At 47.0% G+C, this 12,709-nt stretch overlaps 1 protein-coding gene across 1 annotated transcript; it reads right to left on the reverse strand.

Moving 5' to 3' along the window:
* Positions 1 to 1,456: 1,456 nt before the first annotated feature.
* BTG4 (BTG anti-proliferation factor 4) lies at positions 1,457 to 6,183 on the reverse strand. Its single transcript, XM_057384821.1, is given in 5 exon segments — positions 1,457 to 1,552; positions 1,818 to 2,006; positions 2,680 to 2,875; positions 5,249 to 5,383; positions 5,981 to 6,183. Coding segments are annotated over 5 exon segments (792 nt in total). The 5' UTR covers positions 6,157 to 6,183.
* Positions 6,184 to 12,709: the final 6,526 nt, after the last annotated feature.

Genomic DNA, 12,709 nt, shown 5'->3' on the forward strand with positions numbered 1-12,709 from the left:
GGCATCAGTAGGGATTCACCTTGTTTTGAACAATATAAAAGATGAGAAAGGGAATATTTTATCCCCTCCTATTGCAGCGGTGCCTCTTGGACAAACAAAATATAAATAGAAATTTTAAAATCTGATTACTTAATCTACTGCTACTGTTCTTGCAGCAGAAATGACTGCTCAGGGCTCACAGGATGCCTCAAGGGCTCAGGAGAGAGGATTGACAGCAGTGGATSCTGCAGCTCTTCCTCCCAGGGAATTTGGGGTGTCCCAATCCCTCTCAGAACTGGAGGACAAAGTGGATGCCCTGACCCAGGAGCTGCTGCACATCACGGAGGATGAACAGCAGTTTTTAAGCAGCAAAGGCAATGAAGATCTGCTCTCGTATTACCTGGAAATCACCAGCTTGGAGAAGGAGGCTTTGGTAAAACAAATAAATGCATTAGAAAAGGAAATAGCCCAGGGAAGGAAGTTGTGATGGAGCTCAAAAACTTGGTTTGGTTCTCTCTCCTCTGCATTTGGCTTCAAGGCAAAGAAAATCTCCCATTTTTGCTTTAATTTTTGTGGGTTTTTTCCTCTTCATCCTAAAAGCTCATTAAAGCAGGAGTGAAAGCAGCACAGCAATTTCAGTGACGAGGCTTTGGCCACAACAACTGACATTTCTGGCCACATCCAAGCGGGGGAAAAGAAATATTGCTACAAAAACCCAGCCTCAGGGTTTCCAGGAACAGCAGCAAAATTTAGAATCACTCCATTTTGAGTGTGCAATAAATTATTCTTTCAACCAATGCATGGTTCCAGGAGGTGCTCTGAGGCCTCTGCAGCTGAGAGTTGCACTTTTCTGATTTTATGACACAGCAAAATCCACACCTAGAGTTACCTGGGTTAATTACAACTGTGCAATTACACTTCAAGTGTATGAAATATTATTCTCCACTGTCAAAGCAGACTCTGGAGTCCCCACACTTCAGCTCTGTCCCACCATACACCCAGAGATGCAGGTCCTGCACTGCCCAAAATCATTTCTGCCCTTAAATCTGAGAAACTTCCCTCTCCCTCTCCCAAATCCAAGAGCCAGACCCCAAAAACTCAAGAAATATTCAATATTTTCTGATCAGAAGCCTCTGGAGTCCCCACATTTCAGCTCTGTGCCACCATCCACGGAGGAACAGAGTTCCTGCACTGCCTAAGGCCACTCCTGCCCTTAAATTTGAGGAATCAGTCTCTCCTCCTCCCAAATCCAAGAGCCAAAACACAGGAAATATTCAAWATTTTCTGATCAGTGAACCAYCAGCCCAGCCTCCWGTRTCAAYAAAAARTRAGGGAAGAGCAAAATCACTCAAAGCTCTTTTTTTTCCCCCCATCAGTACAAAACTCATGGGGACAACAGCACAATTTAAATATTTTTGTGTGTCATCAAATAGGTTTTTGCTCATAACACCTTTGCCAGAAGGAAGCAGAAAATCCTTCAGATCAGCTTGAGGTATGTTTTTATCTTCCCCCACATGTTGTATTTCCACCACAAATCTTTTGAAGATCCTTCAAGGCCCCACCAGCAGATGGCCTGGATAAAAACAACCTCAGTGGATTTACTGACTTAAGCATTTATTTTTTAAATCACAAGAAAACWCTCACATTGAAAATGCAATCTCATATTAACAACAATTAAAAACATTTAAAAACTACGATTAAACCCCTTCCAATACAGAAWCAGAGGCAGGGTTCAGACAGCGAATGCTAGTTTTTAATTTTAATTATTAATTTTTTAATTCAATTTGATTTTTTTTTTTTAATTTGCATGAGCACAGCCAGGGTTTCAAGAACCAAACCGAGCCCCAGCTYTACTTTTTGGTGTTGACCCAGTGGTACCTGTCGAGCCGGGGGCCCAGGGCGGTGGCCGTGGCTCGGTGGATCCGGTAGCCCCGGTGCTGGCCATGGTGGGGACCCTCAGCCACGTAGGGGTTCCTGAGCAGGTGCTGGGACCAGGGCTGGGCAGGAGCCCGGTAGAAATCACCAAACTGAACAGCAAGAGGGGGGAAAAACGTTCAAATGTGCTGGGAAAGAGTGGGGAAGGGTCAGCGAGTCCAAATTGTACCCATTCCTTGCTGAGGAAGTGACAGGGGGCTCGTGGGGCTCCTGCCAATGCTCCATCCCACTCACAGCACCCTAAAATCAACCCCAGAGCTTCTCTATCCCCTCTCCCCACATCTCCTGAACACCCTAAAACCAATCCCAGCACTTCCCTACCCCCACATCCCCTGAACACCCTAAAATCAATCCCAGCGCTTCCCTATCCCCTGTCCCCACATTGCCTGAGCACCCTAAAATCAATCCCAGTGCTTCCCTACCCCCTGTCCCCACATCTCCTGAACACCCTAAAATCAATCCCAGTGCTTCCCTATCCCCTGTCCCCACATCTCCTGAACACCCTAAAATCAACCCCAGCACTTCCCCAACCCCTGTACCCACATCTCCTGAACCCCCAGGGTTGGTGACACCATCAGGGAGGGTGGCAGTCACCGTCCAGGGGTGGTGATGCCCCACACCAGGGCTGGACAATCCTTTCAGGGGARAAATCCAACCCAAACCTCCCCTGGAGCCCCTCAGGGCCATTTCCTCTGATCCAGGAGAAGACTCTGCCCCTGCCCGTTTTGGGGGAGCTGCAGGATGAGCAGAGCCCCCCACCCTCACCTGGTACACACTGTTGGGGTTGCTGACGGTGGGGATGGCCCGGGGCTCGTGGTTGGAGCTCTCCTCGTCCGAGGATGCTCCYGAGGGACAGTCCAGGGCTGCCATGCCCACGGCCACGCTGATCTGCTGCGCCAGCTCCGCGCTCTCCTTGCCCCCGAAGCGCGCCACGGAGAAGGGCTGGCTGTTCTCACCGTACCTGTACAATGGGTGGGAGCTGAGGGAGGCCAGAACACCCCAAAAACCGGCAAACACTCGGGGTGAAGRCTGGGAGCAGATTTGGGGTGGATTGARYRAMAAGGACTCAGTCGGGGCCCAGGCTAGGAGCAGCTTTGGGGTGGATTGAAAACCAAGAACCCAGTCCCTGGACTAGGAGCAGATTTGGGGTGGGTTGAACACCAAGAACTCGATTGGGGCCCAGGTTTGGACAGATTTGGGGTGGATTGAACACCAAGGACTGGGTGTGGGCCGGTGCCCAGGCTGAGAGCAGATTTGGGGTGGATTGAACACCAAGAACTCGGTCAGTGCCTGGGCTTGGAGCAGCCTTGGGATGGGTTGAACACCAAGGACTCAGCTGGGCCCAGGTTTGGAGCAGCTTTGGGGTGGGTTGAACACCAAGAACTCGGTCAGTGCCTGGACTAGGAGCAGATTTGGGGTGGATTGAACACCAAGGACTTGGTCAGGGCCCACACTCAGAGCAGATTTGGGGTGGGTTGAACACGGGCACTGGGTGTGGGCCAGTGCCCAGCCTGGGAGAAGATTTGGGGTGGATTAAACACCAAGAACTCAGCCAGTGCCTGGCTTGGAGCAGATTTGGGTGGATTGAACACTGAGCTCTTGGTGTGGGTACAACATGAGCACTGGGTGTGGGCCAGTGCCTGGGCTGGGAGCAGATTTGGGGTGGATTGAACGCCAAGAACTGGGTGTAGGTTGGTGGCCAGGCTCAGAGGAGCTTTGGGTGGGTTGAAATGAGCTCTGGGTGTGGGTCTGGGCCTGGGCTCAGAGCAGATTTGGGTAGATTGAACACCAAGCTCTTGGTGTGGGTCTGTGCCCCGTCTTGGAGCAGCTCTGGGTGGGTTGAACACCGAGCACTGGGTGTGGGTTGGTGCCCGGGCTCAGAGGAGCTTTGGGTGGGTTGAAATGAGCTCTGGGTGTGGGTCTGGGCCTGGGCTCAGAGCAGATTTGGGTGGGTTAAACACAATGGGTCAGTGCCCTGCTCAGAGCAGATTTTGGAGGGTTGAACACCATGGGTCAATGCCCAGCTCGGAGCTTACCTGCAGGACACCTCGAAGGGATCCACCCACAGCGTCAGCTCCTCGGGCAGGCTCAGCTCAGTGAGCTCCACGCCGCTCTCAGCACAAGCCTGCTCCAGCAGGGGCTCCCTGGCCTGCCTGTTCACCCTGATACACCTGCAAAGCACCAAAGGGTGGAGGAACTCAGGTTCTGCACACAGAAAATTTTAAAAAAATTAAAAAAAAAAATTTTTAGGGCACCCCCAAAATCCCCCTTCATTGTTTGAGGCCTTTGAACCCATCAACACAAGTTCTCGCTCAGAGCCCCATCAGAAAATCTGATTTATCAACGCAAACAAGACTTTGATTTTCAACCTCATCAATTCCTGACGAGGCAATTTGCTGCTTTACGTGTTTAAAACAGAACCTAAAAGTCAGTTCAGTTTAAAACAGGACCTAATTCTGCATCCAGGGAGTCAGGAGCNGGCTAGGAGCAGCTTTGGGGTGGATTGAACACCAAGAACCCAGTCCCTGGACTAGGAGCAGATTTGGGGTGGGTTGAACACCAAGAACTCGATTGGGGCCCAGGTTTGGACAGATTTGGGGTGGATTGAACACCAAGAACAGGGTGTGGGCCGGTGCCCAGGCTGAGAGCAGATTTGGGGTGGATTGAACACCAAGAAATCGGTTGGGGCCCAGGCTGGGAGCAGCTCTGGGTGGATTGAATACCAAGAATTAGGTGTGGGCCAGTGCCTGGGCTGGGAGCAGATTTGGGTGAATTGAATGCCAAGCATTCGGTCAGGGCCCAGGCTCAGAGCAGCTCTGGGTGCGTTGAACACGAGCTCTCGGTGCCTGGGATCAGAGCAGATTTGGGGTGGGTTGAACACCGAGCACTGGGAGTGGGTCAGTGCCCGGGCTCAGAGCAGCTTTGGGGGAGTTGAAACGAGCACTTGGTAAGAGTCTGGGCCTGGGCTCAGAGCAGATTTGGGTAGATTGAACACCGAGCTCTTGGTGTGGGTCTGTGCCCGGTCTCGGAGCAGGTTTGGGTGGGATGAGCACCAAACATTGGGTGTGGGTCTGTGCCTGGGCTGGGAGCAGATTTGGGGTGGATTGAACGCCAAGAACTCAGTTGGGGCCCAGGCTCGGAGCAGATTTGAGTGGGTTGAACACCGAGCGCCAGGTGTGGGTCAATGCCCAGGCTCAGATTTGGATGGGTTGAACACCACGGGTCAGTGCCCGGCTCAGAGCAGATTTTGGGGGGTTGAACACCGTGGGTCAATGCCCAGGCTCAGATTTGGGTGGGTTGAACACCGTGGGTCAGTGCCCAGCTCGGAGCTAACCTGCAGGACACCTCGAAGGGATCCACCCACAGCGTCAGCTCCTCGGGCAGGCTCAGCTCGGTGAGCTCCACGCCGCTCTCAGCACAAGCCTGCTCCAGCAGGGGCTCCCTGGCCTGCCTGTTCACCCTGATACACCTGCAAAGCACCAAAGGGTGGAGGAACTCAGGTTCTGCACACAGAAAATTTTAAAAAAATTAAAAAAAAAAATTTTTAGGGCACCCCCAAAATCCCCCTTCATTGTTTGAGGCCTTTGAACCCATCAACACAAGTTCTCGCTCAGAGCCCCATCAGAAAATCTGATTTATCAACGCAAACAAGACTTTGATTTTCAACCTCATCAATTCCTGACGAGGCAATTTGCTGCTTTACGTGTTTAAAACAGAACCTAAAAGTCAGTTCAGTTTAAAACAGGACCTAATTCTGCATCCAGGGAGTCAGGAGCTGCTTAAAACATTTGTCACACAGTGCCTTAAGATTTCCACCTCAGCTCTYTAATCACACCTTTTTCAGGTGAAAAATAAGCACATTTTCCCCAGTTATGATTTCCTCCTTCAAGCTTGAGGAGTATCCATGTGGTTCCCTTTATTTAATTATAAKCTTATAAACTTCCAAATTTATTTGAAACTTACAATTTATTTATTTACTCACAAACCCAAAAGTTTCCCTCTATTTATTTCACTTTGAGGCCTCCAGGAGCCACTTTTTGACCACCATCCCAATGCTCCCTCTCACCTGAAAGCGTGTCCTCGGCAGGGATTTTCGGGGTACCAGTGATTTTTGTACTTTTCAAACAGAATCGCGCTCAGCTTGGCCGCRAATTTATCCAACTTGTGCTTGCTCAGCTTCTCCTTCTTCCTCACCAGCTTTGTGATGAAGAAGACTGCGGAAGCAATTTCATCTTTCATCATAAAGCAAGGCCCAGGAGGAGCTGGAGCTGTTGGGGAGCCATCAGCAGAGATAAAAATGACAAAAGAAAGATTTAATAACATTAAAACAYCATCAGGTGCCAGGAGTAGATGCTGCAAAACCCGCCTGAGCCAGGCCAGGCAGAGCCTGGGCCTGCCTGAGTGCCAAACAACAGATTAAATTTAGTTTGGGTTATTAAAGCCAATTTAATGAATTACTAGAAGGCACCTGCACTGAGCAGGTGAGCAGAGAATATAAAAATAAGGAGTTTAAAATGTGATAGTTCTTATTATGCATCACATATATTAAAAGCAGCTAATTTTAGTTATATATATTTATATTATATATATTTATCCTGCATATATATTTATTCTGTATATATATACTGTATAAATCTATTTATCCTGTATATATATTTATAATGTATATATATGCATTTATCTTGTATATATATTTATCCTGTGTATATATTTATCCTGTATACATATTTATCCTGTATATATTTATTTATCCTGTATATATATTCATAATGCATATATATATTTATCCTGTATATGTATTTATCCTGTATATGTATATTTATCCTGTATATATATTTATTTTTTTATACAAAAACAAGACCAAACCCAGCACCTTCTCACAGCAGAGACAGTGCAAACTGGAGAAAAACCCTTTGGGAAGAGTCAGAAAGGCACCAAGAGCCCAGACAAAACACCACAAAGCCCTAAAACATTTACAGAGGAAGAAATCCCAAAGAGCAAATCCTCCTGTGCCCTTTCTCTGCCACATTTTGGCCAGGTTTTATATGGAACAGGAGCCTGGTGGGGGTGAGGGATGCTACAATATTCAGGTGTGCAGGAGCTGCAGGTGTTGGGTTAATTAATGGGTTTCAAAGATGATTCCAATTTCCTGGGCTTTATTCCCACAGCAGCTCCTTCTTTTAGGGTGGATTTCATCAATTCTGTTCTGTATTCTGCTGTGTCCATCAGTCCACCCCATGGACTGATAAATTCAACATTTAATATTTTTAAATAAATAAATATTTTTAATAAATATTGAATACTTAACATTCATCATGAGGAAAACAGCACCAGGCTTATTAATTAATTAATTAATTAATTACTAAAACTGGGCTTGACTGCTTCCAGCAGCCTTAACACGATTATTTTCCATGCAAAACCTTCCCATTTGGTGTTCTTTATTTAGAAAACTGCTCAATCCTGGATTTATCTCATCATTAATCTCCCTGCTCACATTATCATCATGGATTTATTTCGGTTTTGAGGTGTTAAACACAGAGGGAACGGCTCAATCCCTCAAATGTGAGAGTTGTGCTCGTTTTTTGGAGCCCCACACTGCAATTTATTTATTTATCCTGTATATATATTTATATATATATAAATTTTTATATATATACAGAGAAAAGCTGATGAGTTCCTTTTCTCCCCCTTTTGCTGCCTCAGGAAGTTGTGTCAGACACCAGGAACTGCCAGAGACAAAAGAACAAATGGAGGAACAAAGAGCTGAGTGTTCAAAAAGGGCTCTGATGGGGCTGAGGATGGGGCAGCCCAGCAGCTCCAGAGCTCCCAGGGGTGATAAAAGGCTGAGGATGAAAAATCCAGAGCCTGAAGGCACAAATTGTGCCCCCTAAACTACAAATTTCTGGGTGTTTCTGGGTTTCGTTTCTCTCCACTCACACAGTTCCTTCCTTGCTCTTCAGTTTCCTCCGGTATCCCAAAAAACAAACAAAAAAACCCCCCAAAAAAAAACCCCCAAAACCCCAAAACAAACAAACAAACAAACAAACAAACAAACAAACAAACAAAAAACAAAAAAACAAAAAAGCCCCCCACAAAGCTATGAAGGCTTTCAGTCAAAATTCTGTTTCTGAGTTTCATTTCTCTGCACTCACACAGTTCCTTCCTTGCTCTTCAGTTTCTTTCTGCATCACAAAAAAACAAACAAAAAAAGAACACCAAAAAAACCCAAAACAAACAAAAAAAAACCCAAACCAAAACAAAACAAAACTTCGAAGGCTTTCAGGCAAAATTCTGTGGCTTTCAGTCAAAATTCTGCTTTTAAGGAATGGATAATAAATCCCAAATCAGCCCCGTATTTCTTCTCTTCCTTTGTCTCACATATCAAAACGCTTCCTCGAGCAAAGGGGACCTTTCCATGAGCACCCCAAGGAAAGAGAAATCAGAGCCTGGGCCAGAGAAGGGATCCTCAGGAAAATCTCCCAGCTGAACCTGAAAAACTCCAACACAGAACCCCAGTGTTGTGCCCACGAGGGTTCCCTCATCATGTGCTCCCAAAACACGAGGATTTTGTTCCCTGCACTTCCCTGAGTCATTCCTTCCTTTTTCATGGAGAAAACAGAGGGCAGGGACAGCCTGCTCGGAGAAWTTTGGGGAGGACAACAGGAAACGGCTGCTGGGAACAATTTCCACGCATTTTTTGGCGTCTTTCTGTGCAGTCTGTGATGATTTTGACTTTGCTGCTGCCTGTCTGAATCCAGAATTAGCTCTGGGCAGTGCTGGAGCATTCCTGGACAGCCAAACTGGCTCCTCATGCCTGAGGCTGAGTTCTATTCTGGACATTAAACACACTTTGGAAATGTCAGGGAATTGATGGGTCACTCTCTGAGCTGAGCAGATTCCTTGTGAGCACTGCAGCCACATCAGTTCTTTAGTTTTAAAACTCTGTTCCATGGTGACATGTCAAAAAAAAAATAAAAAATCCCAAAATAAAAGTTTTCAAGTGATTTAAGCTCACAGAGATTTTGCTGCAGCTGAACTTTAGGAGAAGTGGGAGTTACAGAAAAATGGARGTGATTGAGACAGATCTGACAAAATTGGTGCTCAGGGAGATATCAAAGAGAAAGATTTGATAACTAAAAATGATGGGTAATGTCCATAATTATAATTTTTGATCAGGGAGAGACCCAGGATGGGGTTTTGAGGCATCTCCTGCCTTCCTATTKAACCCAGCAAGTCCAGGCAGGCCCCGTGGGTGGGGAAATACTGTGACCAAAGAGTGAAGGAATCCACAAAGGACAAGCAGAGAGAACCCTGGATCCCTCCTGTTCCTCCTCCTCCTTCTTTTGGTTTCCTTGTTCCCATGGCTCACACTCAAACTGCAGCTCAGCAGCAAACAAAGCCCTCACCTGAGAAACCAAAGTCTGAGAGCTTGGGAGGCAGAATTCAGGTCAAATYCTGCACATTTGGGACAGCAAACACRGGGAAATGTAAGCAAAGCTCTTGGCAATTCACCCASTTGGCTCTGATTGTTGAAACTGGGGTTGATATAAAAGTTGTAAGAACTTTTTCACTTGGTATTTTTAATATCAGGCGGGAGTTCAAGCATTTCTTCCTGTTAATGTCACAGAAAGCAGAACAGCAGAGAGTGGTTCTGGCATCCCATGGCGGTGACGAGGAAAAACTCCTTTAATTCAGGAGATTCACTGATCRTAACTCCTTTAATCCAGATCATTCCCAGCACTGTCTGCTGTCACAGACCGGGAGCAATCCTAGTTTGGGTAAGAAATGCTCAGGGAGGAAAAATCTGAACCAAAACCGGCCCAGCCCATGCAAAGGAGAGCCCCATCAAACAGCAGCCAGCAAATTCTGCTCCACTCATTCCCAACTGCACCCAAACAGGAATTTTTCCATCCCAGCAGATTYAGCAGAGCCCATGATGGGCAGCCAAAGGTTCTGACTAAAGGAGGAAGGAGAGAAATTAGATTTTTTAATCTTTTGTTAGATGGTGCTGTTCTAATCCTCACCGGGAAAAGCCAAACCACAAAAAATCATCTGTGGGGCTGATCCAGAACTCCCTAAAACCGGGGAAAAGCATCCAAAAAGTGAGTGGGGCTCAGATTGGGCCCCTGAGCTGGCACAGGAACTCTCAGCAGATTAAATGAGTGTCCCCTGGGTCACCAGGCAAGCCCAGGCTTGAGCCAGCGAGGGACAGAGCCAGGCTCAGTTTCTGTAGCAACTGCAGGCCAAGCCAAGGGCAAACACAGCTCCCCTAAACACAGCCCAGCCCCGGCCACCCCTGCAGAAGTTTTTGCTGTTTTTCTGCTTGAAAGGATGGAGCACATGGAAATAAAGGAAAAAGCACAGCTTGCCCGTGGCAACCTTCCCTCTGCGAACTGCTTGATTTCTGTGCGTGGCGGATGGCAATTCCTCCAGGTAAGCAGCTGAAGTTGAGAGCTGTTGATRGAAAAAGCAGAAATTCGGAGTGATTTTTGCTTGGAAAAGCATCCTAGGGGACAATCTCCTGAGGGGAGAGCAGCTTGCATTTTTTTATCACCATCCTGGGAGCATCAGGAGTGACCACAGCACAAATTCCATGGGAATCCAACCTCATACCTGCAGCTTACAAAATTATTCACCTTTATTTAAACCATGCAACCTCTGTCAAAAGAGTTGTTTTTTGACTGGAGTGAACCAGAACTGGTTCTGATCAAAGCCACGAAGATTTTAAGGCTTTGAGTACTGCATATTGCTAGAATTTAAGATCATTAAGCTTTTCTGATTTAAGTAATAAATAAATCTAAAAATCCCAGTGATGTTGGTCTAGGATGTTATAAAATTAAATAATGAAGGAAAGGGTGCAAAGCTGCCCGGGCTGGTTTTGTGGAGTCTAAAAGTTATTGCCATTAATTTTTTAATTGTCTGTGTTTTCTTCTTCTGTTCAGATTTTCAGAGCTGAACAGATCAGGGCCAAACAATGAGAAATATCTGGGCAGACCCCAAGAAATCAGGGAAAGAGTGAAAACGGTGAAGATGAGCAGCAGCACAGGACGCTCATCCCTCTGAGCTGCTTCTCTGCCTTTTGGGGATTCCTGGTGGGAATTAAACCAGGAATTAAACCCAGGAATTAAACCAGGAATTAAACCCAGGAATTAAACCAGGAATTAAACCCAGGACCCAGAGCAGCAAGCTGGGAGTGCCACGGTGCCCACGGGCTCAGGGCACAAACTCTGGGTGTGTTTTTTGTGTTGACTTTGCCCATGGAAACCTCTGGTGCAGCAGAATGCCCACCTGGGGACGGGGTGACCATGGTGACAGAGAATACACAGAGCTCTGGCCATGGGGCTGACCCACGGCCCTATAGGGACATTCCAGCCCTGGAGCTCCAGGGGGAAAGATGGGACCATTCCCAAAGGAATTGTGCCAGGGAGAGAACCCCAGAGCTCCAGGGGGAAAGATGGGACCATTCTCAAAGGAATTGTGCCAGGGAGAGAACCCCAGAGCTCCAGGGGGAAAGATGGGACCATTCTCAAAGGAATTGTGCCAAGGAGAGAACCCAGAGCTCCAGGGGGAAAGATGTGACCATTCTCAAAGGAATTGTGCCATGAGAGAACCCCGGAGCTCCAGGGGCAAAGATGGAGCAATTCCCAAAGGAATTGTGCCAAGGAGAGGACCCCGGAGCTCCAGGGGCAAAGATGGAGCAATTCCCAAAGGAATTGTGCCAAGGAGAGAACCCCTGAGCCCTAGGGGGAAAAATGGGACCATTCCCAGGGAAATTGTGCCAAGGAGAGAATCCCGGAGCTCCAGGGGCAAAGATGGGACCATTCCCAAAGGAATTGTGCCCAGAGCTCCACTTCAGGGTGCTGTTCCTGGGAATGGGGACAGTGAAGAAGCCACCCTTTGTTCCCTTCCCATGAAATCATCTCAACCTCAACGCTTTCCTCACCAYGATTATCCCAAGGTAAGCTGTTTGAGGGTAAGTCCTGAATTCTTGAAGGCAAAATTGTTTAATTTGCGGACAAACAAGCTCACAGATTGTGTCTCCTTCCTGTTTTAGCTTGATAAATCTGTGTAAAATAAATCTATTTAGGTTGATAAATCTTGTAAAATCTGTGCTTTATCCCGTTATTAATTGCCTGCACATCTCTCAGCCATGAGACAGAAGTGTTGGTGACTCCTCACACACACTCAGAGCAGATCTGCTCATTTTTTTATCTGACAAGGATGAGAGGAAGAGATGGGAGCATCCTGACATCTGACTGACAGCACGAGCTGTGCACCTGTAGGGTGCTTTTTGGGGGAAAATAAAAAGCTTTCGGAAGTTCAGGGAAATGGGGGAATTGCACCATCCCAAGTGCTGCTGTGAATGCACCTCATTCTGGAAAATTCTGCACGGAAATGGCACAAAATCCATCCACAGGACATGGACCCAAGTGGGGAACAGGGACAGGGGATGAGCAGGAGCCCCTGGGATGCTGCAAACCAGGCAGGATAATATTCACATGGGACGTTCTGTCTCGGCCCAAATTTGCAGCTGGATTTGCACTCCCACCCCTGGATACAGCAGGGTTTCCCTCATCTCCCTTTCCCATCGTGGTGCTGCACAATAATTTATATTTCAGGGTTTAATTGCTGTGCTTTCRCACTCTTGGAATGATCTTTGTGTTGCGTTCACTGCAGTTTTTATTACTAAGAACAATTAATTTGTGGTATAAATACTTTGARTTTAGTAGAAGAAGGGTGATAAGACCAATCTTTTCCATTACTGCCTTAATATATAATACTTTAATATTATAAA

The sequence above is a fragment of the Malurus melanocephalus genome, unplaced genomic scaffold (assembly GCF_030028575.1).
Source record: "Malurus melanocephalus ecotype Western Australia unplaced genomic scaffold, MMel_1.1 scaffold_749, whole genome shotgun sequence".
Taxonomy (NCBI): Eukaryota; Metazoa; Chordata; class Aves; order Passeriformes; family Maluridae; genus Malurus; species Malurus melanocephalus.